This window comes from Xenopus tropicalis, chromosome 8 (assembly GCF_000004195.4).
Source record: "Xenopus tropicalis strain Nigerian chromosome 8, UCB_Xtro_10.0, whole genome shotgun sequence".
Taxonomy (NCBI): domain Eukaryota; kingdom Metazoa; phylum Chordata; class Amphibia; order Anura; family Pipidae; genus Xenopus; species Xenopus tropicalis.
In genome coordinates, this window is record NC_030684.2 from 22,655,675 (window position 1) to 22,681,371 (window position 25,697).

At 43.7% G+C, this 25,697-nt stretch overlaps 1 protein-coding gene across 8 annotated transcripts in view; it reads right to left on the reverse strand.

The window, feature by feature from the left end:
- Positions 1 to 272: 272 nt before the first annotated feature.
- The window catches only part of sptan1 (spectrin, alpha, non-erythrocytic 1), a 38,468-nt gene continuing 13,043 nt past the window's right edge, over positions 273 to 25,697 (reverse strand). Inside the window, exons 3-56 of one of the 8 annotated variants that reach the window (XM_031906802.1) lie at positions 24,495 to 24,635; positions 23,660 to 23,806; positions 23,442 to 23,575; positions 22,732 to 22,876; positions 22,479 to 22,633; positions 22,199 to 22,334; positions 21,893 to 21,994; positions 21,680 to 21,817; positions 21,485 to 21,595; positions 21,296 to 21,373; positions 21,023 to 21,178; positions 20,732 to 20,936; positions 20,458 to 20,639; positions 19,759 to 20,002; positions 18,674 to 18,796; positions 18,349 to 18,566; positions 17,987 to 18,079; positions 17,761 to 17,895; positions 17,527 to 17,675; positions 16,979 to 17,038; positions 15,517 to 15,715; positions 15,304 to 15,408; positions 13,908 to 13,928; positions 13,694 to 13,729; positions 13,299 to 13,346; positions 13,096 to 13,187; positions 12,742 to 12,886; positions 12,470 to 12,651; positions 11,981 to 12,080; positions 11,689 to 11,886; positions 11,458 to 11,604; positions 10,856 to 10,959; positions 10,614 to 10,776; positions 9,519 to 9,533; positions 8,190 to 8,321; positions 7,952 to 8,089; positions 7,679 to 7,783; positions 7,300 to 7,508; positions 7,074 to 7,194; positions 6,792 to 6,913; positions 6,439 to 6,571; positions 6,148 to 6,246; positions 5,910 to 6,069; positions 5,543 to 5,619; positions 5,247 to 5,456; positions 4,591 to 4,887; positions 4,352 to 4,464; positions 4,116 to 4,133; positions 2,823 to 2,885; positions 2,058 to 2,112; positions 1,713 to 1,963; positions 891 to 1,037; positions 658 to 805; positions 273 to 544 (exon numbers count right to left, since the gene is read on the reverse strand). In XM_031906802.1, the coding sequence (XP_031762662.1) occupies positions 419 to 544; positions 658 to 805; positions 891 to 1,037; positions 1,713 to 1,963; positions 2,058 to 2,112; positions 2,823 to 2,885; positions 4,116 to 4,133; positions 4,352 to 4,464; positions 4,591 to 4,887; positions 5,247 to 5,456; positions 5,543 to 5,619; positions 5,910 to 6,069; positions 6,148 to 6,246; positions 6,439 to 6,571; positions 6,792 to 6,913; positions 7,074 to 7,194; positions 7,300 to 7,508; positions 7,679 to 7,783; positions 7,952 to 8,089; positions 8,190 to 8,321; positions 9,519 to 9,533; positions 10,614 to 10,776; positions 10,856 to 10,959; positions 11,458 to 11,604; positions 11,689 to 11,886; positions 11,981 to 12,080; positions 12,470 to 12,651; positions 12,742 to 12,886; positions 13,096 to 13,187; positions 13,299 to 13,346; positions 13,694 to 13,729; positions 13,908 to 13,928; positions 15,304 to 15,408; positions 15,517 to 15,715; positions 16,979 to 17,038; positions 17,527 to 17,675; positions 17,761 to 17,895; positions 17,987 to 18,079; positions 18,349 to 18,566; positions 18,674 to 18,796; positions 19,759 to 20,002; positions 20,458 to 20,639; positions 20,732 to 20,936; positions 21,023 to 21,178; positions 21,296 to 21,373; positions 21,485 to 21,595; positions 21,680 to 21,817; positions 21,893 to 21,994; positions 22,199 to 22,334; positions 22,479 to 22,633; positions 22,732 to 22,876; positions 23,442 to 23,575; positions 23,660 to 23,806; positions 24,495 to 24,635 (7,131 nt within the window). In that variant the 3' untranslated portion in view covers positions 273 to 418. 8 annotated transcript variants of the gene reach the window in all.

Genomic DNA, 25,697 nt, shown 5'->3' on the forward strand with positions numbered 1-25,697 from the left:
GTACAGAGTAATCATGTCCCCTCGCAAGCGCCTCTTTTCCAGAGAAAACAACCCCAACCTCGACAGTCTAACCTCATAGTTTAAATCTTCCATCCCCTTAACCAGTTTAGTTGCACGTTGTAAATAACTCCTGGGGACTTGGTTCTTTCTAACACCTAATATAGAATTCTGGCCATGTATATTGTTATGCAACCAAGGGGATGCAATCAACCAATCGGATGCACCCAGCAATCCCCCTAGCATGCAGTGGAAGAAAGAACAAGGGGCCAGAATGGAGGAGAATCAGCGTTTATTAAAGCACATTGCTCATATTGCTTCTTCAGTCAGCTAAAACAAGACGGATACAGTGGGTAGCTGTAGGCAGAGAACATGCACAGCCAGAGACAGCAGACACAAGCAAGGCTTTAAATCAGCCATATCAGTTCACAAATAGCGAGCGCGTGAATTCCACGTAGTCGTATGCAGAGGGCAGTTCGCGGCCCTTGCTGTCCATGTAGGGTTTCATATGCGAGATGCAGTAATCTGCCTGTTCGCGTGTCAGGTTCTGTAGAGATAGAACAAGCAGAGATGGTCAGTGTCAGCTTCTTAGGACTGTGGCCTAAACCACTGGATTATGGGAAGTAAAAAATCACACAGCAACTACAAACTGCTACTTACCTGGTATAGTTCTTCCTTTGTGACATAAGGTTTCTGGTCTGTACTCAGTGCTCGGAAGGCGCTCTCTATCTCCTCACTGGACTTGACGTTTTCAGTTTCTCTGCTAATCATGAAAGCCATGTACTCCTGTAGAGAAACGTGCCCATCTCTGGAACAAGGGGAGGAAAAAGCTCATCAGAAACCTCCTGTGTTGTCTGTGTTACTGAGAAACAGTAACCTACTGTAATTTTTACCTGTTGGGATCTACAGTGTCCAAAATGGCTTCAAACTCTGGGTCTGGTTCTCCTTCTTCTACCATGGGCAGATCATAGCCAAGGGACCGCAGACAAGATTTGAATTCTTGGTGGTTGAGGCGGCCAGACTTGTCTTTGTCGAAATGCCTAAAAAGCAGAAACTGGCGGTCACTTTCCAAGCCTTATGTTTATAGAAATGGGAACCTATATTAGGCAGCCGCAGGGTCCTTCAATCTATGTAATTTAGATGGGGGCTACTTTTACATGGGCTTGACCACAGAGAGTTATGTACTTGAATTTTCTATTCAACTAAAAACTTTGAGGAATAGCTATTCCTGTAAATCCACTTAATCCAGTGAGGCTGTACCTGCCTGCAAGGGCTAACCAACAGGATGATCCTCGGCACATTATACAACAGGCCATGGTGCCAGGTTCTCCACCTGAAGCCTGCAGGTAGGAATAAGGGGGCTCTCTTGAGGAAGGGATGTGGGTGGGGCTGGGACAGTAGAAGGCTTCAGACAGTGGTATGTCCTTAGTTACACCCCAGCTGTCGATTGGCCCAAAGACTCACTCAGGGACCTTATGGCTGAGGAAAAACTGGAATTGCGCTTCTAAGTGCCAGTCCCATCCTTCTTACTACCTGGTAAGCAAACTTGTCTTTTTATACTTTTTAGTTTCCCTTTATCTGTAGGAGCATGCTGTACCCCAGGGTTTTGTTAGCCAACAAGACATCCACTCACAACTTAACTCACATCTAAGACTTAAAAGTGCTCATATAGAATTCCCAATAAAGTGATCTGAGTCCATGCCAATGATACTCACTTGAACATCATGCTGAATTCTTTGAGTGCTTCCTCTGTGACCCCAGTTGTGTTTCTGGCCTGGATCTGTTGCTCTAGGTTGTGTTGCATTCTCATGCCTAGCTGATCCAGTTGGTCCCATTGCTGTGCCAGCCCAACAGTGCTGTGTTCTGTGTATTTATTATCCAAGATCAGGGCCTCTTCCATGGCTGCGCCAAGATCTTCTATCTTCTTCAGTTGACTCCTCATGGCCCGGATCTCCTGATGCTTTCTCTGTAATGGGTGGGGGCAAGAACGAGAGGTCAGAGCTCAAGACTCTTACATTGCCCAAGAACTGGAATTGAAAGGGAAATAAAGGGCAACAAACCTTTGTAGCTTCAAGTTGTGACTCCAGTGTTCCAGATTCTTCCACCATACAGGACCTACAGATAGAAGTGGAGTTAGTAGAAGGCATTGATGAGTTCTATTAAGACATAAAAGCTCGCTTGCTGTGGTATTTGTCCATTAGGAAAGAAACAACTAAACAACTGCAAACTAATTCTGGTAGCTGGATTAGGTCAGGTTTAAATGGCAGCAGCTCCAAGCCAAGCACTAGGCGTTCATCTTACTTCTCAGCCCAGTGCGACCCACAAGCTCAACGCTGCTCAGAGCATCTTCCTCAAGCCTGCCTATGTAGCTATACATATTAGGCCCCCCTTTTATTAGTGAGCGGGTTTACGTGTCATTCTTCACAACAGGACAGACTTTGGCCTGTTCAGTGACCCAGCCACACATTGGCCCTTCTCAAATTAGCAAAACAGCCGCTAAAAACCACTTTGCAACCAACCCAGGCACAGCAACCACTTGCTACTGGTGATCAAACCAGTGCCACAAACACACAAAGTGCATCATGTGGAGTAGTGGAAAACGGCACACCACACATATCCAAGTGAGTATAAAGGTGATCCTTTCATGTGGATTTCTCCTACTCCAACCTGCATGATATGACAGTGCTGTAACTGAGCCCCCATGGTGCAGAATGAAATCAGAAACCCAGTGCAGCCCCACCAACCAAAACTCTGCAGTGAGGGTTAGTACTGGGGAAGCATCAGAGTGTCACAGAAAACCAGTGGAAATAAAGAGGAGAAAAAACCTTCCAGAAAGATCATCCCCAACTTCATACTGATACACACGTATGACTCTGCGATAGGCTATTCTATTTAAAGAAAAGAGACCCCGCCGTGAATTTCCCCAAACACACACACAATAAACAGAAGCTACTCGTAGGCAATTTGCAACTTTGCTTCATGTTAAATAAGAGTTGGGGTAAAAAGGAAGAACATAGGGTGGTGCTGGCCAACATCTTCCGAGTAGCAGTCCCATAACGGACATATAGAAATGTCTGTGGAGCACCAAACAGTCCAGCGGCTATACAAAGCCTCTGCAGTGCCAAAAACAGCTTTTACAGACATTCTAGGACCCATGTATTTGAAGAGATTACCAAATGGGCAGTCATTGGAAAGCCAAATGAAGCTGATCAAATGTTTGGACCATGGGCCAATGACAAAGTCACAACAGGGATGCTGCACCCAAGGCAGATATGGCTTTTACTCAAAGAAATTTTCTAGGAAACCTGATCCAAATCTGGTTAAGTCCCGACCATATACTTTGCCCAATTAGCATCGGATACAGCCAAGACGTCAGTAATTATTAAGCCATTTATGGCTAACTTTAGGGAAACAATTTAAAGGTGAATATAGCTTTATTCATGCCAGCCTGAAATGGGTACTGTAATCTTAAACTTTAGGGGGGAATTCATAGCTATCCTCCAGCAAAGGAAGATTAAAGAGGTTGTTCTCCTGTAAATTAACTTTTAGTATGATGTAGAGAGTAATATTCTGAGACAATTTGCAACTGGTCTTTATTTTTTATTATTTGTGTTTAATTATTTGGATTTTTGTTTCTGCAGCTCTTCAGTTTGGGATTTCAGCAGCTATCTGGTTGCTAGAATTCAATTTAATCTAGCAACAAGGCAGTGGTTTGAAAGAGAGACAGAAATATGAATAGAGGAGGGTCTAAAAAGACAGATAAGTAATAAAAAGTAACAACAACAATAAAAATTGTAGCCTCAGAGAGCAATAGTTTTTTTGGCTGCCGGGGTCAGTGACCCCAAGTTGAAAGCTGAAAAGAGGCAGGAGAGGAAGTCAAATAATTAAAAAACTATAAAAAATATTGAAGATCAGCTGAAAGGTTCCTAAGAATTGTCCATTCTATAACATACTAAAAGTTAACCTGAAGGTGAACCACCCCTTTAACAAACCCCTGCGTTCTCTGGCACTGCCCAAGAAGTATGTAATATTCCATTGGCTCTATAACTGAGTGAAGACAAGATCACAACACACACAATAAGCAAACAATGACATAAGGAAAACTTTGAAATACTAACCCGTCCAGAAGGTAGGTCCTAGGTGGGAGGCAAATTGAAGATGGCAGCAGAGTAAGGAGAGAGAAAAAATGCACACAAAGAAAAAGTTGAGAATCCCAGATTAGCATTTCAATACAATCAAATGAGAATGCGAACTGATCAACACAGAATTAAAATACAGATGGAAACGGAGTGTATGAATGGTGAGGCTATAGATGGAAGGATGAGGGGTTTGGTAATGGGAATTAATCTGTAACCTTGTCTCCTGAATCCACTGGTGGAAAGCATTGGCGTGCTGAGCAAACTCTTGCCGGAGCTTATCGTTCTCTTCCTGCCTACGTTGTTCTTTTTGTAGCTCAAGTTCTCGTTCCTGGAGGAAACCACAAATAAGAAATGTTCTGCTTTAGAAATGTAATTGACACCTACTAAACCCATAAAATTTGTTTTAGGAATCCTTTCAGGAACAAGCCTGAATTCTTGACCCATAAGAAGTTACCTTAATGATTTTCTGCAGGTTGCGCCATGTCTCCTCCAAAGCCTCCATCGTGAACCACGTGTAGGGATTGGAGGCTACCCGGTAGCCCTTTATTTGCCTGTCCAGTTCGGCCAGCTGGTTGAAATCTGTCTGTGCGGAGCTGAGGGAATTGCGGAAGGCGTCATGTGCCTCGCGAAGCGCCTTGATTTCCTCCAGGGAGTTGCAGCGAACAGGATCAGTCAAATCCTCCTCGGCATTCTCAAACCAGCTGTTGAAGGCAGAGGCTTTCTTGGCAAATGTTAGGAACAAGTCCTCAACCTGTGAAAAGGAAAAGGTGTTCATTCCACATTGACAACTAGTGATGTGCGGGTCAGAAAAAAATCCAACCCACACAAAATGTTGGCATTGTAGGATCCGCACTCAACCCATACCTGCATCTTTACGCTCTGTATGCTACTTCTGTACAGCACTTAGGTTTCTAGAGAAGGAGTGTACCACACTGGCCACACACCCAACTAGGACCTGCAATGGTCACCCAAATTTCAACCCTACCCCCTGACCAAAGGGTAAACCCGTGGGTCAAACCACACATCACTATTGGTGCCTGATACAGACCCACTGAAAGCAGAAAATATCTTGAGCTCTGGGACATAAGAAGGACAGGAGCCAATGCTCACCTTTCTGTAGTGTTCCTGGGCCTCCAATAACTTCTTTTTGCGGGCAGCAGAGTTATCCAACAACTGGTTCCACCGCTTCATCAGAGAAGCGTGACGAGACTCTATGGCCCGGGACTGCACATGCTTTGCAGCCAGAAGCTGGTCTTTCAGTGCAGTGATGTTGGTAATGCCCTCTTGCTGGAAAGCTTGCAGCCCAGCATCAAATGTTTCCTGACATGGGGAAAGGAGGACATACATCATTAATAAGATGTTAATGCTTGTAGCCTGCTCTACCCAACTTCTGCATTACAACTCACCTGCTTAGTGAGAAGGGTCTGCACAGAGGACAGGTCTCTGCCATAATCATCAGTCTTCAGGCTGTTCTCTTTTTCACCTACAGATCAAAAGAATGTCTCTTAGAAGATATGTATATGGAGAAGCTACACTCTCTAGGGCTTGTGCTTCTTCTTCATTAAAACATCAGGGGAAAAGTATCTGTTTTTTGGTATTTCTTGCACTAAAGTGCAGAATGGTAAAACTAAATGTGCTTTTGTCTTTCAACTTTCTCTTTCAAGCAGCTGAGACAAGGGGGGCTTGTTTATGAGTGTATTTATTGACTATATTGATGTCCCTGCTGCCAGGAAAAGGGATCTGTTAGTTACACACTATGGGAAGATTACTCACCGATCCAGGACTCCACAACATCCGCCTTCCAGTTGAACTGCAGGAAAGCTGAATTCTCATCAAGTTTGGCCTTGCGCTGTGCAGCCGCCTTCTCTAGTTCTGCCACCTTCCCTCGGAGACCCTTCATTTTGGCGCTAATATTCTCCACATGGTGATTGTTCTATAAGAATTGGTAGAATGTACTTGGTCTGTCTTGACTCCCATATACACAAACAGGCCATGCACTCACGTGCCTTACCTTTTGTATCAGGTCTTCCCCGTTGGCACATACATCATGTACTCTGTCTTTGTGCACTGTAAAGTCTGTCTCAAATGCCTCGTGCTTTTTCAGCAATCCCTGAGGTTATAGAAGACACAGTGATAATCAACAAAAGGGGTCCTATGGTTTTGTTACTAACAGAATATCAGGGAGACCTGATCTAGTGGAGCAGCTATGCAAGGCTTTCTACTGGAAACCACCAACTGGGCTTGTAATAAGCATTAGTTCTCATGACTTGATCTTCAGCTTAAGGCTTCCTTGTATACCAACCTGAATGGCAGCCAGTGTGTCACCATAGTCTTCACTGGCCACTAGAGTCATCTTCTCATTAATCCAGGCTTCCTCTTCCTCCACATTGGCTACAAATTGTTGGTACTCAAGAGATTCCTCCAGTCTCTGACCACTGCACAAAGAGACTTAAATTAGTAAATATGGCATCTGAGAGACAAGCTGTGCAATTCAACCCCTATGCTCCATTAAAACAGTGGGCGTCAGTGATCATCAATGAACTCTACATTGGTTCCTCAATAAAATTAGGAAGGAACAGTTAGTTAGATGTTTGCCTTTCCATCTTGTAGCCTTACAACTGATGTTGAATACAAGTATCTAGATTAATTACTTACCGAGCCGCTGCTTGTTCCTTCAGCTCCTTCCAGTGCTCTAGAAACTGTGCCAGTCGCTGCTGAATCTCATCTTTCCCAATAGTGTTGTCATCTGCAAGCTTCTTCCCAGTGTCCAGCACACCCTGTGAAACAGTATGTTGGTGATTTAGAGTACAGCAGTGACGTTACACTACAGTCTCCATGCTAACCCCCTGCCAGCGCATAACCTTTTCTGTCTCCTTGTTAATATCACTGATTTCAACTGTACTTTATCAATAGGAATTTGAACCTACTGGAACTCACCTGAATGGCTGGCTCATGAGCTGCCAGTTCAGCTTCTAATCTCTTGTGTTTCTTCCTCAGATTTTGCACTCCAGTCAAGTCACGTCCATAGTCATCAGATCCGACCAAAAGTTTCTTTTCCCTGACAGCCAAAACAACATTTTCATTGGGCATTAAGTTTTAAATAGCAAACACTACATATATAAGCCAATTCTGAACCCTTCTATTATGATTAGTAGCTACGTACTTGATCCATGATTCCTCATCATCAAGATCTCTGAAGAACTGGTGCAGACGGTGGGACTCATTCAGCCTGCTGCGGCGTGCGGTGGCCATGCTTTTGATACGCTGGAAGCGGTCGTTGATGGCGTCCCTTTTCTCCTTTACTTGGGTGGTGTCAAAGGCGCTGCTGGTCATCAGGCTATCAGCCTGCCCATTAAGATCTTTAAGGCGGTCCTGTAGAATAGAACAAGAAAATGAGGACCTCTACTTAAAAAGCTAACATTAATTACAGTACATCAAATCCATCATTGCAAAGCACATTTACATTTCTCATTACAGTAAATGGAGAGGTGGCAGGTTCAGAGAAGTTCTTAGCTATGTCACATACACTACTCTTCCCTTACCTCATGAGCAGAGATGTCAGCTTCCAGAAGCTGGTGTTTCTTCAGCAGGTTGTTAACAGATGCCAAGTCCTTCCCATAGTCTTCAGATGCCAGCAAAGCCTCCACCTAATGGCAGAAAAGATATATATGAGCATCAAACCATGCTTGAGGAAGCAACATTGGTTGGCATTCATGCCATCAGTTGGACAACCCTAGAAATACCTGGTTTTTATATTGGTCTACTAAAAAGGTATCATCCTCTCTAGCAGTCCCACCTCCAACACAGCTTCTTACCTCTGTTAACCAGAAATCAAAGTCTTTGATGCCAGTGTTAAAGTTCTGCTGCTTGTTTGCCTCCTTCAGTTTCTGGCTCTTCTCTGCGGATTTGCTGACAAGGAACTGCCATTGATCAGCGAGTGCGCTTAGGCGAGCCTAGGGTAAGAAAGCAATGGGGTAAACAAAGAAAAACAAAACACAGGTTTGTCTTATTAATATGGTGGATGATAAATTAATATGATCCAGTAAAACTTACCTTCACCGCATCCTCGCTGCCAGCACAGGCACCTCGTTCGATAAGGGAGTTCCCCATATCTACTACTCCACGAATACGGTCAGCGTTGGCATGGAGCTCAGCTTCGAAAGCCTGGTGCTTCTGGTGTTTGCTCTGTATACCAAAGGAGAACAAGTTAATGAATAGGTTCCCAAACTGCGGAGCTGGCCTATACAAAGAGTTGCCCCATCCTGTTTGGAAATTACTCATGCTTAAAGACAAATGCAGTAATGCCAATAAGAAATCCAGTAAATGGTTTTCTTTATCTTTGGGCCTCTGACTGCTGCCAAGCAGGGTGTCTTCACTCTGGCCAGCTTCTCTATTCATCATAGAAGGGAGAAGGTGGTCAAGAAAGGTGAACTCTGTGGAGTATGGAGATGGGAGTGACCCGAAGGGAGATATCAAATAATATGACATTAGTCTATGAATATCTTTGTGCCTGTCCTAGCCTCAGGCTTTGATAGTTGCTACAAACCTGAACTTCCTTGAGCACCATAGATGCTATAGCTGGAGAGGAGTGGAGTTTTTGGTTTGGTGCTGCCCTGCCTCCCAGTGGTGTATGCTGTACTCTAGCTTTGTTGTGTCCTCCCAGCTTATTTAGGAGACTGTAACCCTGACTGTATATTCTGGTTAAATCATATTATATAAAGATGCTAAAATTAGGGATGCATGGAATCCAGGACTCTGGGAGTCAGCTGACTCCAAACCTTTTCTGCAGGATTTGGATTTGGCTGAAGTGTACCGAATTCATAATAAAATAATATTTTTTTGTATTACAAATACAATTTAAATTTTCTTAATTCTGGATATTCAAATTAGGATTCAGCGTGCAATTCGATGCATCCCAAGCATGTATATCATAATAAGCTACACAAAGGCAAGAGCGACTCTGGCTGAAGTGAATACATCTTCTGGGTGAGGATACATTTCCCAAACAAGGCACAGTCTCGTTATTATGACAAGAAAGGAACCCCTCAACCAGGAAACACATAACACCTCTGCCAACGCTGGTTAGTCTCTAGCCCAATCCCCGACAGATAAGAGCAACCCAAACGCTGACCCACACATGGGAGAATGACATTATCAGAGGAACCAACCCCCAAGGTTAAATAGATCATGCAGGATGTGCTCTGATAACACAAAAATAAAACACCAGCCACATAAATGACTAAACAAAAACTGGGGGGAAAAAAAGCCACTTAGAAATGACTACTAATAAAAATAAGAGGACTCGGATGGACTGAGTAAGAAACCATGAAAAGGTGACTACACGCAGGTGAGAAAGACAAAAACAGTAACCTGACCACTTACCAGCAATTTGGAAAGCTATAAAACAGAGTGAGAAGAAACGGCATTGAGTGCAATCATACTGTACTGAAGAAGTTTGTTACTACAGTTATGCATTCAGCTACAATGGCCTATCACACATGGTCCTGTTGCACCGCTTGTGTGGATAGGTTGTAGATTTTAACATTTGTAAAGGACATTATGCATTCCTATTATAATACATGGCTTTTCATTTTCCAGGTAAGTTGCCTGCAGAAGGGGGCTTTTCATTGGCGACCTTATCAGAGAAATCAAGGCTGCTCCCATTGAAATAATATCTATTTATATAGAGCAGCAGGCAGGGGTGCCGCTGCTATGAGGCGAGTTGAATTGGGCAAAATGTCCCTCCTGGTAATGGAGAGCAGAGTTTCTGGTTATATCAAGGGATAGAATAGCCCCTGGCAGCAGGAAATATACAGATGGCAAATATTCGATTCAGAGTATCTTGGATTCATGAATAAATGGTCAACTATAATATTCCATAAAAGTGTTATACAGAATCAGACCAGCTGATTGGCCGAACTAGTATGTATGTAGAAAAGCATTCCTTGTAAAAGGATGGAAGGAAGCAAATCTTTAAAATACAAATGGCGGGGCAAATCTTCCCCAAATTTTACTACAAAAATTTACTATGATGGCCATCATTCCCTACCCATGCAAAAATACCCAAAAAAGTGCCACTACTGCCTGCACACCATTGTACTGCCCCTGCGAAGGGGAAACCCTTTACAAGTAATAGGAAAGCACAAACACAACATAACACAACAGGGCATATGAATGAGGGTGGCTTCCCCTGCATCAACCATGACATCATGCCTTCATCTGGGCATCCGTGCCCAAAATGTAAAATGATAACACAAAGCAGGAAAACCTGCCTACAATGATTTGCCCTGTTGTGCCAGTTTTGTGCATTACTAATACTTTCATGTGATTCCCAAAGGCAGAAGGGAGACTTTGGGTGTTTTTGCAAGTATACAAAGAAAAGCAGCCTTCAAAGTTTGAAAAGGGAAACACTGTATTGAGAGGAATCTTGTAATAAAGAGCCCAGACCACAAAAAAGAAGAGTCATAGGAAACACACCTGGATGTTTGTGGGGTCTTTGTAGGACTCGTCACTGGCGGTCTGCAATTTCTCGCTGATCCAGGCTTCGATCTCATCGACGTCCCTGCTGAACTGCTGCAGAGTCTGAGATTCCCCAAGTTTGGATCTCTTCTCAATCATCTGAGCCTTGAGACGGCGCCACCTGCAGAAGGAGACACCCTTAGTCAATTGCAAGAGGAAATTAACTGCATTTTATTATCCTTGGCACATGTGACACCCACCTGTCCAGGACTTCATTGCGACGGGAGGCAATATCTCCTTTGGCATAGTGGTCAGCAATTATCAATTGTTCGGCGAAGGCCTGGAGGGCAGCAATCTTCTCTTCCTGCGAATTTTGAAAATTTTAATAGTAAACTCATTCAGGTCCTATCCACATGCCTCAGAATGTGAAAGGGAGCAGGCCAGGAGCAGAAAGTACAAACATTCATGGTTTGGTACCTGGTAAGAACTATTTGATTACTAGTGGGGCTAGTGCAAATAAGCCCATGATTTATCCAGAGCTGACTATCCCTTTAAGCATTCAAAAGCATATCATCGTCAGATTTAAGTTATGGAAGAGGAAGGTCATACTGTTGGCTGCAAACCCCTATTCATGGGATGTTTTCAGTATATTATCCAATAGCAGACAGAGATTGTCCCTTGAGGATGTGAATAGCCAATGAATTCAATTTTTTCCCAGCAGTTGCAAGTATTCAGTTGCTTCTTTTAAAGTGAGTCACCATGGTAAATGTGATTAATTACTGGCAGGTCAGCTATCAGATTCTGTTGGGCACAGCATGCAAAAATGTATATTTCCCCTGCTGATTCCCTCACAACATCTTACCTGGACATTAATGGCTTTATCAAAGTCTTCATGTTTCTTGATAAGGGCCTCCACACTGTCCAGGGAATCCCCTTTATCCTCACTGTTCAGGAAGGCTTCACGGGCTGCCATCCAGTTCTCTGCCTGCTCGCAGTCTCTGTTGAAGAGCTACAAGAACAGCAGACCCAGTATAAGAAACATAGAAGAGGGGATTGTTGGATACTCCTGGGATTAAATCTGCTAATATGTTACCTGCAGCTCCAAGCACTGATCCAACATCATTCTGCGTTCCACCCAAGCCTTTTCCAAACTTGCCCGTTCCTGTTCCAAGATATCCAGCTTCTCCTTGATTTCAGGACTATCATAATGACCACGAGCCAGAAGTTGCTGCCCAAACTGCTCAAAGGCCTGAAAAGTGCCTGCTCTGGCATCAATCTCAGTCCTGTGCTCCTATAGTTATAAGAATAATCACATTAGTATATTTCTGTGTCTCACCCTATGAAGCCAGAGAGGCAATGTTTCCATTGCAGGTTCCGATATCTACCTGGTGTCGTTCCAGCAAAGCCTCTGCACCAGTCACATCTCTAGCAAGTTCATCTGATGACACCAAGCCCCGAATTCCATTGATCCAGGACATGAGATCTCTGTTAAATAGAACCATATGCATTACTCTGTTATGTAGGAGTAAGAATTTGACACAACACAGGCCATACAGTTTGCCCAATTTTGCCAGAATATCACATCTGTGAACCCTTCAGGAGGCCATTTTAACCAACTGGTTATAGATTCTGGCTTCATGTGGCATTAGTAGACCTATTAGTGATGGGCTGCATATCTCTTTCACCTCCTTTAGATCCTTTTAACCATCAGATGATCAATGGGATCAGTGTTTTTTAGCCAACCATGGAAAGGGCTATATCAAGCTCTTATGCCATTGGGACAATTAGATGAATAACCTCATTGTAGACTTGTGTATGTCTGCCTTAAGGCCTTATTAATGTCTATATATATAGCTTGGAACCATCCTTGTTACCTGAAGTCACTTAGGAAGCGTTGCAGATCATGAGAATCGCCTAGTTTCTCCTTGCGCTGGTTTGCCCGGGTGCCAAGGCTGTTCCAGGCCTGATTCAGCTCTGTGCATTTTTCCTGAATGTCATCTGCAGACTCAGGGTGTGACTGGATCAGGCGCTCAGCAGTTTCTCCCAAAGAGTTCACCTGAGACACAGTAGATTTATAGGTAGGTTTATAGACAATGCACCACTCAATGTGGCCCTATCTTTTGAGCAATGGTGGCGTGATCCTAACCTTATCTCCCAGAGCGGCGAGGTCTCTCTCAAAGCCTTCATGTTTTCGTTGCAGAGCCTGCACACTGGCCAAGTCATGTCCATAGCTGTCTGTATTCAAAGCCTGGTTCTTCTCTTCGATCCATTCTTTTGTCTCATCAGCATCTCTGCAAGATACACCATGGTGTATAGCTAAGTCTTTATCCACCCCCTCAGGGTTTATTACTAAAGCAGAAAATACTTAAAAGATACCAGTTTATTGGACCTGGTAGCTCCCAGTGGCTAGCAATGAGCATTGCCTTGGCCCAATAGTGGATTATGGGCTAGTGGTTGGAAAAATCTCATTGCTTTCCCTCTCTCTTAGACAGATGCTTACCTGTGGAATCTCTGTACTTCATGGGCACTGCCAAGAAGCTGACTCCTTTCTTCTGCCAGCTGTTGAAGTGATTTCCAGCGCTCGTTCAAGTCCTATAGATGCAACAGCAAAACACAAGCAATGTTCATGTTACATATATGACCAATGGTTTATGTGGAATGTTCTATGAAAAACAGGACATTCAACAGGTATCTGTCTCTTACCTTGATAGAGTTGAAGGTGGCCACCGCGAGCACAGCTGTGCGAACAGACTGGAAAAAAAAAAAAAGTACATGAAAAACCATGATGTGCCTTCTGTTCCCTTAATGTCTAACATTCCGTTAGCACTGCAAGAGCAGGGATAACACTTTGCATTGCCCAATACGGAAACATATAAATATAAATGTTAATGAGTGGAGAACACTGGGAGCAGCTGCAAGGCTCATGCCTACCATATACTGTAGGAAAGAACCATAGCACCCATTTAAAGGGATGAATTAAATTCATAACCAATGATTTTTGTATCCAGACAAATACCAAATCCTCCTCAAAAGATTCAGCCAATTGCCAAATCCATAAAGTATAACACAGAATAATTCCAATAAAGCAGAAGACTCACCTTCCATGGAGATGCCGATTTGGAGTCTGCTTCATCCTGCAAAAGAGGTTGAAAAAAAAAACTCATTCTTTGTTTTCTTCACCAGAATTGAAATTGTTTTGAATGTTAGAAGTTTTTGGCAGTGTTTTTTTTTTTTTATAGTATGCCCCCTTCCAATTAAAGTACCTATGCAAAGCCCAATAAGGGTTGGTACACAAAGCTGGTAGATACTTACCCGCTGCATCCCATACACCTCCTATAACAGGGGGGAAAAAAGTAAAAAATCAGTGGTTTTGTACTGTAATGCATTAAGAGAAACACTTATTTACAGGCACCACACTGAATTTTGACAGCTATGCAGACTTTTGGCTACCATCATAATGACAATGTTCAGTTTTTTAGCCGGTTTATAAAACCTAATGCCATTTTGAAAGATTCTCCCCACCCAATTTTATGCTTTTGCCTAATGTGGATCCAAAACTGTGCAGCTGGCCTGAACCCGACTGACAGTTAGGGTAAGATATGTGGAGAATGCCTGCTTGCTCTGTTCTCCTATATACACTTAAAAGCACAGCTTGCTGGCTAGTAAGGGTAACATTTAGGCTGAAAATGTATTGGCTTCGCTAGATATTATGTGGCTGAATGACCAATACACCCATTTTTCTTGCCTAGATTGGGGGACAAAGGCACCATCAGGAGGAAGATCCTGTAGCTTGGAGAACAGACACTATCATGTTAAAAGTGTGACTCCTCCCCTTACTTCTTCTGAAGGACACTTAAAATAAACTGGGGTGATTGAGCTCAACCACATGAGAATGGAAGAAATGCTGGCTCATACAACTAAACGAGAAAATTTTACTGTATGGACAGCATGGATTCTATATAAAGAATCCCCAGTATACAACCAACTATTAACACGTAGCCCAATCCAGACTCAGGCCTGAACCGCTGGAAAAATAATGTAATCATACAAACAGTATGTACCTTGACAAGTCATAAAACAATATAATGCATGCAAAAATACCAGAATATAATCTTGAAGTAAACCTAAAGGAATCAACTACCATTGAACTGCGCTGTCCTGCCTAAACCCCCTACCTCTTTCCCCATTTTCATGTAAACAAACCAGTTAATACTTCAGTACCTATTACAGTTCATGATCCTAAAGCAGTAAGCCTGTACAATTAATATGCAATGTTATATCTATCTCAATTGTGATAACTGTGACAGACTATGGATACCTTTGTTCCCCCTTCCCCAATGTGTTACCCTTTTATGTGTTATCATTTGAAAAAAAAGAATAAATAAAGAATATATAAAAAAAAAAAAAAAAACTGGGGCTGGTAGAAAGGAGGATGAACACAGAGTGTTTAAGATCATGCCACACAGAGGCCAAGGTATTCCCAGAGCCTCCTCAGCCCACTTTGTGTGGCTAAATTACTGATGCACTCATATTCCTCTTCATCGGTAACTATATTATATGCAAAGGGGTGCCCTGACCAAAGGTTGAACCTCAAAAGGGGACTTGAACTAAAAAATTAAAAAAAAACAAACAAACACTGCCCTAACGTTATATATATAACTATAATATACTGAGGTGATTTCTCCTGCAGTTATGTGAGGAAGCATACCTGATGCTGCACCGGCTGGACTTCCTCTGTAATGAGGCCTTCAGATTCAAGCTCGTCGGCCACCTTGTTGATGTCCTTCAAGCGTGACTCATTTGCTTTCAGATCCTTTACAACGGGATAAAGTAATATCAGTTTCCATGTCAAACAAAGTACTTGAACAACATACAGCTGTGAAATGGCAGTGGTAAATATGGACGTGGATCATATATTTACCTTCTGGAAATCATCAAACTTCTTCTGCAGCACTTCCACTTGTTCCAGGTCAGCCCCGACCTCTTCGTTAGTGAGTGATGCTTCTTTCTCGTTAATCCACTGCTGCAGCTCATTTGCCTCACGGAACAGCATAAACTTCTTGCAGCTCTTTTCTAACATATCTTTGCGCTTCTCTCCCATCTCCAAAATATTATGATACCTACAAACACATGATGTACCCAGTCAAGTGCTGTGACAGACCTTCCACCACAGAAAACATCTCCTCACTTAGTCCCCTCCACACTGCCCAGAGGAACTCAGTTTTATAGTGCCCCTACCAACCATTAGGCTAATGCCCAGCTGACTACCTGATGAATGATCAAAGGGCCACCTATGTGCTCTCCACCACCTGACCCCCTGTCAATACATTGCTGTATTTAAAGAATGGCACAGCTCTGGTTATGTGACGAATAACAAATAATACAAGGGTGATATGATTAAGGAAGAAAATCTAGCACAAGATGCAAATCATGAGACAGAGGGGTTGTTTACCTTTTAGTATGTTGTAGAAAGTGCTATTTAAAACAATTTGCAATTGGTCTTCATTTCTTATTCTTTGTGTTTTTTGAATTGTTTAGTTTTGTTTTAAATTCAGCAACTCTCCAGTTTGGAATTTTAGCAGATATATGGTTGCTAAGTTCCACCAGGCAATAGTTGCAATGAAAGACAGGAATATGAAAAGCAGTGGGCCTGAACAGAAAGATAAGTAATAAAAAGTAACAACAACAGTGAAATGGTGGCCGTAAAGAGCAATAGTTTTTTTGGCTGCTGGTGCAGTAACCCCCATTTTAAAGCTGAAAAGAGGAAAGTGATTCAAAAAGGATACTAAATAAAATATGAAGACCAACTGAAAAATTGCTTAGAACCGGTCATCCCTTTAATGTCCAGAAGCTCATGATAATCACTGGGTGGTGCCAAAATGTCAGGTGTTGCATTTCCTGGATCCTATCTGTGCCGCTGGCATTTTACTTGATGTTTGGCTTTTAAATATACTACACACCTTGACTGAGGATCACAGAAGAAGACGTTTATGTGCCACTTCTAGTGTATTACTGTTCTGGGGCCTTGAGTGATTATTATAATGGGGGTAGGGGGATTGGATAGGGTGCTAACAATTTTTAGAACCCCCCCGTGATTTTAACTTTTCTTATCTTTTAAGAAAAATAAAGGTATCTGGGCCAATATTGATATAGTACAAAATGCCCTATACCTTGGTTAATATGGAGGAGTAGACTAACTCGTAATACACCGAAAAACAGTTTATTTTTAATAACTGCAAGAGTTACATTTACCCAGAACAACAAATCAGCAGTTTAAGTCACCCAGCCAGTGCCTGACCCAAAACCAAGGCAGGAGCAGCACGGAACCAGCACAATACACATTGAAGGCGAGAATGTGGCATCAGAGGGTCATTTCTACTTACAATTCTTCAACCTGATTCATACGCAGAGAAACACTGCCAGCTTCCTTAGACATGTGAGCCCTGCACAGACAAGAAGGATCACAGCAAAAAAGGCATGCAGATAATTAGTGTGATTAACAATAATTAAAGGGAGTGGTGATCACTTCAGACGGTGCATTAGGAAGGGATGAAGTGCAATGAGTGTAACATTTCTTTATGAGCCAAGGCAAACCACAATTAGGATTCATATTAACCATGACAGTAGTACTCATCAATGATGGAGAATCATCAGTTGAATCAAAGTTATTGTGTGTCAGAAAAAAGAAGCTTAGAAATAGTCAGGGTTAGATCATAGTTGCAATTGTGCATTCACTTCACTTTCATAGCTGTAAGCACCATGCAGGAAACAGGAAGAGGAGAATGGAAGGGGTGTGATGTGTAGGAAGGGAAAGCATGAGTTCGACAAAGACATATCTAGTCAATTCAGCTTCTTTTTCTTCACAGGCTCAAGAGGATCTAAAGGAAAGAATAGGTTATCTGGCATAAAGTATGAATGTAGTGGATCTTACTGGCCATCGATCTGCTCCTGACGGAGAGCGATGCTTCCCTGTTCCTCCAGCAAGTTTTCCCGGGATGCGGACTGTGCTGGGTCCAGCTTTTTCACATACGCAGCAGGTACAAAGCCCTGACGATCATTCACTTCCACCTTCCACCAATCCTGGAGGAAACAAATAGGAAATACTTAATGCTAAACACTACGCTGCCTGGTGTCTAGTGCTGTCCCACAGCAGCAGCTAATTTACCTTATTTGTGCTGTTTAGCAAGGTCAAGATGTCTCCTTTCTTCATTGTCACCTCCCTAGGGCTCTTCTCTTGATAATCATACAATGCCAGCACCAGCTCCTTTCCAGTTTCATCATCAGTTGGAGCAACTTGTTGCTATCAGCGAAAGCGGCAAAGGTTTGGCATACAATATTCAGATCATGAAACACATTACTACACACATCATGGTTTCTAGTTCTAAACTTACCCTGCAGGCCTGGGCCTGCTCTCTAAGTCCCTGAATACTGCTTCCGTATGCTCGCAGATCTGACATAAGCGCTTCATGTTTCTTCAGAAGGGCCTGCAAACAAAAGAAAAGGAAGAAAGGAACAACAGATGAAAAAGCATCTCTGCCTCTGTTGGTATTTTACCACCGGTAACTTTAAGAGCTAAACTTTCGTTAGCCCACTTTGTCATAATAGGAGGGTGCAATAGCACTCACTACAAGACATCACACCATGGCCTAAATTTGAGGAGGACAGGTAAGGGGTGTAAGCTCAGTATGGCTCTCTTGCCTTGGGCAGCTAAATAACCTAGGTCAGACAGTGCCCCAGCTGGCTGAACCTTTACCTCAGCAGAGTCCTCATCTTTGCCGTAGTCGGTGCTTCCAACAATAGGTTCCTTCTCTCTCATCCAGGACTCTGCCTCGTTGGCATCAGCAAAGTACTGCTGAGCTTGCAGAGAATCTTCAAGGTCCTGTCGGCGCTGAGATGCTTTGTTCTTCAGGGTGGCCCACTTATCATTCAGCTCCCTTAATTTGCCCTTCACTTCATCAGAAGCAAAGTGGCCTGGGAAATAAGTAGCTCAGTAAGAACCAGGAAGAGTATTTGATATTGCCTAAAAGAATGGCAGAAAAAAGGAAAGATGTTTTGTTGACTTTATATTCTCTTTTTACCTTCAGAGATCATAGATTCTCCTTTCTGGGTAACAGCTTTAATTCGTGGTTCGTGCCCTGCAATTTCAGCCTGCAAAGCCTGGTGTTTCTTCAGGAGATTCTGGACTCCAATCAAATCCTTGCCTGATGGGAAATAAAAATATAATAACAATGATGTGCAAGCCTGCATGCTGACCATTTATGACTTTCCATGCTTGCAATAGGGTCTGTCAACCATGATGCCCAGGGCCGCCATCAGGGGGGCACTGGGGGTACAGCCGTCCCGGGCCCGTACGATTTTAACTCTGAAAGGGGGCCCGGCCGTGCTAAAGTTTTCTTAGTAGCTCGGGCCCCCTTAAATCAATTCTGGGCCCTGTCATTGGTGGTCAGCGGGTGATCCTATTGGTCGCGCCCCGTGCGTACATTCACGTCAGTACGCACAGGGCGCAACCTTATAAAAGGGCCTGGCTTCTTTCGGCACTCAGAGGTGCCGAGGTGCCATACAGGAAGGGCCTCACTGGAGGAGCGCGAAGCCGCCGCCAAGGAGGAGCCGCCGCACAAGACGCTGGCTACCAATGTACTGGGGGAAGGGGGGGCACAGCTGGCTACCAATGTAATTGGGGGGGCACAGTTGGCTACCAATGTACTGGGAGAAGGGGGGCACAGCTGGCTACCAATGTACTGGGGGGGCACAGCTGGCTACCAATGTACTGGGGGGCACAGCTGGCTACCAATGTACTGGGGGGCACAGCTGGCTACCAATGTACTGGGGGGGCACAGCTGGCTACCAATGTACTGGGGGGGGCACAGCTGGCTACCAATGTACTGGGGGGGGCACAGCTGGCTACCAATGTACTGGGGGGGGCACAGCTGGCTACCAATGTACTGGGGGGGGCACAGCTGGCTACCAATGTACTGGGGGGGGCACAGCTGGCTACCATGTATTAGGGGGGCACAGCTGGCTACCAATGTCTCATATCTGTGAGTCCTTTGTACTGGTGGGAGGGGGGTCCAGAAAATTTTTTTGTGAGGGGCCCCGTGATTTCTGATGGCGGCCCTGATGTTGCCATTGACATTCAAAACTGAATGAACTAAAAATAGCTTACCTCTGTTGGTGGACGCTGCAATGGGTTCCTTCTCCCTTATCCAGGTTTCCTCATCTTCAACATCCCTGAAAAGCTGTTGAAGACGCAGAGAGTCTGACAGCTTCTGCTTGCGTGCAACCATGGGTTCTTTCAAAGCTTCATATCTATTAACAAGGGCCTCCTGTTTCTTCCTGATATTGTCAGCATCAAAATGACCAGCTTCTTGGAACTGACGGGCTTGGATAGTGATGCCATCGATACGGTCCTATTACAAAAGGAAAAAGAATCAGGATAAGATTACATTTTTCATTACTGTGATTTCACAACCAAGCTCCTCTTAAGGTGGCCATACACGAGCAGATCCGCTCGCTTGGCGATGTCGCCAAGCGAGCGGATCTTCCCCTGATATTCCCACCTACGGGTGGGCGATATCGGGGAGCATTTAGGTAAAAAAAAAAATAATCCGATCGTTTGGCCCTGGATTATGTGGGCGGCAATGGGGCAGTCGGATTGGGGACCTCATCAACGAGCCGATGTGGTCCCCGATCCAACCAGATTTTCTAACCTGGCCGATCGAGATCTGGCCAATTTCAGGCCAGGCCGCTCTGCTCTCCCCATACACGGGCCGATTAGCTGCCGAATCGGTCCAAGGGACCGATATCGGCAGCTATAGTCGGCCCGTATATGGGGACCTTTAGCTGTAAGTTTTAGATTTGGTACCTGGTGAGCTGCAACATCAGCCTCCAGCAAGGCGTGTTTTTTCTGCAAGTTTTGAACATTGGTCAGGTCTTTTCCATAGTCATCTGAAGCCAAATGCCCCTCAACCTCATACAGCCACAGCTCTATATCCTCCACATTACGGTTGAACTGCTGCTGCTGGTTGGCTTCGCGCAGCTTGATCCCTGGTAAATTAAGAAAGGTGATTAAAAATGTTTCCCTTGTAATTCCAGTGAGTCTTTGAAGGTGAAATTAATAAATTGTCTGCTTTTCTCACCCTTCAATTCAGTGGCCTCCAGCAGCTTCTTCCACAAAGTGATGACCTCACTCATACGTGCTGCCACCTCATCTGATGCATAATGGTTGACATCAATCAATTTCTGCCCAGAATTCTCCAGGGCATCTATACGGCTTTGGTTAGCGGAGAGTTCAGCCTCAAAAGCTTGGTGTTTCTGCACCTTACCCTGGAGGTTGGAGGGATCCTACCCGCAGAAACCAAACATTATATTTCATTCATTAATAAAAGACTTTTGTTCTTTTAACACTGTATTCTCTGGTCTCTTTTTACCTTGTATGCCTCATCCGTTGCAGTCTTCATCTTTTCATTAATCCAACTTTTCAGCTCGTCAGAGTCCCTAAAGAACTGCTGCAGGTGAAAGGAGTCTGCCAGTTGAGTACGGCGGTAGAGTGCACGTTCATGAAGTGCATTGCGGCGGCTCAGCAGCTGAAACAAGGCAAGGAGACAAAATTGGCAAATATGTTTTATATTGTATCACTTGGTTAAGTTGATGCTTTCAGCCAATTAGCAGGTGACTTTGTCCAATGGAATAATCATACTTACAGCATCTCTGCGGGTAGCCACATCTTCCTTGGCATAGTGGTTATTTTGAATTAGTTTTGTAGCAAACTCATCCAGAGCCTTCAAAGAAGAACATGAGATATGGATGAGATATGGAATGCTGGTTGATCAAGATAAACACAACTTATCCAAATAGAAAATGACCCCCAGTTAAATCATTTGAACGCTTACTGTGATTTTCTCTTCCTGGGCGCTAAGAGACTTCTCAAAGTCCTCATGTTTTTTCAGAAGAGCTTCCACACTGTCTAGAGAATCACCCAAGTCCTCGTTAAGCAGGAAAGCCTAAAACACAGAACAGAGCTTGTAAACGTTTCACAGATACTAGCTCAAAACCCCTGACAAAGCTAAAAGGACTGAGGTGCTTACTTCCTGTTTGCTCATCCAGTTGTCCACCTGTTCGGTGTCTCTGTAAAAAAGCTGCAGGTCCATGCACTGTTCATACTGCTGACGACGGAGCTCCCAAAGCTCTAGAAGAGCTGCCCTTTCTTCTGCTAAGATAGTAAGCTGGAAAATACAAGTGAATATAAGCAAACCAGTGGTAATACAGCTTACTTGGAGAAAATTGGCTTGTTTGTGTACCTTTTCTCGGACTTCATCTGAGGCGTAGTGGCCACCGTTCAGAAGGGCCTGACCTGCAGCATCTGCAGCTTTAAAGCTATCTTCATGAGCATCAATTTCCCCCTGTCAAAACAAAGAAAAATATGTTTTATATATTATGATTTATCTTAATTATTTATATAACAGAACAAAAACACACATGATTGCATGTGGTTAGGCAATTTTGGCTTATCTGATCACTGGACCAAGAATCATATCATAACAGGGGCCTCTGAAGACCTGACGATGTTAACAGACCATTTTAGGCCCTGACCTAATGGGATTTACCTTATGTTCCTGGTGTCGGTCAAGCAGAGCCTCTGCGCCAGCCACATCGTTGGCAAGCTCATCGGCATTAATCAGAGCTTTCATTTCAGTCACCCAGCTAGTCAGATCTCTAAAATCTGCAAGGAAACGCTGAAGCCTAGTAGAGAAGCAGAAATAATGCAAAGGTGACTACTGATGGGACAAGATAGGGGAGGCATGCAGCAAACAGGTATAATGACTGCACCCTAGGCAGACTGATATGCAGACAATATGGCCTTCTCACTTATGAATAAACCCTTACTTGTAAGAGTCATTGAGTCGAGCATGTCGTTCTGCTGCCAATGTGCGTATTTGCTCCCAGTTGGTTATCAGTTCTTCTCCTTTCACTTGAATTTGAGGGGCGTTCATGGGATGGGATTGCTGCAGACGGTCTGATTCTGCACACAAGGCCTTTACCTGCAGACAAAAGATAAACGCTTGTGTGTCAGATCCCGTACAAGTGGAACATGTTTTTCACAACTTTCATGGAACTCTTGGAAAGACAACTTCTGTACCTTTTCCTCCAGTGCTGCAAGGTCTCTCTCCAGACCCTCGTGTTTACGTAGGAGAGCTTGAACGCTAGCCAGGTCTCGGCCAAAGTCATCAGATGCCATCAGCTGCTCCTTCTCTCTTATCCATCCAATGGTTTCATCAACATCTCTATATTTATAGAATGAAAGGGCCAAGTTGGTTCTCATTTCAAATGAGTTAAAGGTATTACCTTGACTTCCCCCAGACCCCTTTGTCATACTGTGTCATATGCCCAACGCATCTGAAAATGGCTGCTTCACCAATGATATCAGGGTTGCATGCAGGGAAATGACCAATGGGCTGGATCACTGATTTAAAATGCACCCCAGTCTACTGGATCTTTGCCACACTCCCAAGCTCAGTGTCACTGTCCATACCAGGTAATGAAAAACAAGTTACTCAATTTACTGCAGGCTAGGAGCATAACCACAGCGGTCATCCAGGTACAGCTTTGTGGATGGGGATGGGGGTTGAGGCACTAAGATGCCAATGCAGCACCAGCCCATAACCCTTTAGGAAACAATAACATTTGTCTGCAAGTCCATAGGAAACTGGGTCAGTCAGAAAGTCTGCAGCTAATCAAAAAAAAGTAGACAAGACCCAATTTTTTTTTTTTAGCTTATTAGGCAGGGTCGAGGGAGGACACAGTAGTTTTTGGAAAATAAAGATGATCACAGCTTTTGGGAATTCATACCTGTTAAAACGCTGAACTTCTGCAGCTCCAAATAACTTCCCTTGTCTCTGAAGTGCCAGCCCTTTGAGGCGCTGCCAACTTGCATTGACTTCATCCTGCTTGGTCTTTATTAGCTCCAGCTCCGGGTGTTCCTCCTGCAAGGAAGCCATGATAATAAATCAGTGATCTCTTACCATCTTAAGCAATTTGGAGGAAATTGTCATCCACAAGCAAATTACCTGGGCCAGTTTACTTGCAAACTGGTTGACTTCATTCACTCTTTCTTCATGAGCTGCCAGATCAGTCTGAAACTCTTCAAACTTCTTCTGTAAGACCTCCACATGTTCCAAATCCTGACCAAGCTCCTCAGATGTTACAATAGCCTCCTGGATGGATAAAATTAGAACATACTGGGTGTTGTATTTCGTATTTCAGTTACTTGATGAAGGTCCAGTTTGTATGTTGGTGTCCAGGTAGGTGGATATATCAATAAGTTCTGAGTTTTAAACTGGGTCTCCTAGTGCCCACCAGAGAATCTGATTGGTTGGGCGCAAGTTGGGCCCACTATAACAGCAACTAGATGTAGATAGTGCCAAATAGTATAGGTTTTATATAGATGTGTGGTGGAAATAAAGATGAGCTGGTGAGAGTCCATTTGGGTCTTCTAGGGCACCTGACACCTTGGGCAACAATTATAGACAGGACCAAATTGGCATGGGTTTTATAGGACCACAGCAGAAATAAAAATGAGCTGATCCATCGGGAGATCCTCCGATACTCCCAATCCAACCCTAAATTCTGTACCCTCAATGAGACCAAAGGCCAACGTTAATCTAAATTCATGGTCATTCCTAGATCAAACTCAAGGCATCCAACAACTCTTTTTTTTAATGATTAAAATGTTCTGAACTTCCATGTTTTACACACTATAGAATTCCAAAAATTGTAAAATGGACAACTCTTGTATACAGTATATAAAAAACCAGGGATAGATAAAGAGTCTACAGATAAAAGTATGCCAGCAGTAGCAAAGATTTATGGCACCTCAAACAAGGCTACACAATGACAACTTACCTTGTCATTAATCCAGTCTAGGACATCTTCACATTCCCGTAGATACTGAACAAGCTTCTGCGCCTGTTGTAATTTAACCCCTTTCTCTTGCATCTTTAAGAGCAGCAGCTCCCACAGACGATGCAACTCTACCAGGCGGGTCTGAAATTAAAAAGGAGTTACAAAATGATTACTTCTAAAGAGCATATAATCACAAGGTGGTGGAAAATCCACAGCCAAACTCACACGTCAGATAAGAGATCAGATAAGTCAAGGATAGTAGGCAGCGGATTGTAGGTTACTTATACTTTCTGTGACAGTAATAAGGGGCAGTTGAAGCTTCTGCCAAACTTTGGCGGGCATAAGGATTATACATGAGATGTAGGGTCCAGGAAATATTAGAATGACTAATGACTGCCTCTTGCAGAGAAAACCTCCCAGGATGGCTCCAGCAGTCAATATAGGAAGCTGGATGGTATAGGTCTATTAACATCTAGATTGCTCTAGCTTGACCACCTTGACATATAGGCGATTGCCTCATTAAAACATAATAAGAATGTAGGAAGATGAAGGTTCCACAAAGCTTTCACTCATTTTTCTTTTAAGCCTTCATTTCCTAGCAAGAAACTGCTGGAAAATGAAATGAAACGAGAGAGGCAGAATACAAACACAGAAGAGCCAGGCACCTTCACCTACTTGGATGTGAGACCCAACTTGAACAGTTGTAACTTTTGGGCGCTGTGCAGTCCGGTATGGCGTGAAATACTGAACCACAGACATATGCATTATCACGTGACACAAATAAGAGTTATTAAATTATACCTACTGATAATACAGCTTTTCCTATGCCCCTACATGGGGATGGATCATGACAAAACATGCCATTGGCCAGATGGAGTTAGCACAGGATATTTTTTTTTTCAGGGTTGGAACTAGGGTGAGGCAACAGATGCAACTGCCTTGGGGGCAATGGGGCGACTGGGCACACTTGCATGAGGAGCAATTATTGGGGAGGACGTGAGCAGAGATCTAACGATGGGAGTGATTGGCGGAGGGTGATTATGTTGATGATGATGATGATGGTCAGAAGTAGTGAGCCATGCATACCAAGAGTGTGGCTGGGGTGGTGAGTGATCGAGTAGGGGATGCAGTCTGGCAGAGGACTGGGCCAAGTACTAATAACTTGGGTGCAAATACTATTTTGCCTAGCTCAGATCTTGTCAA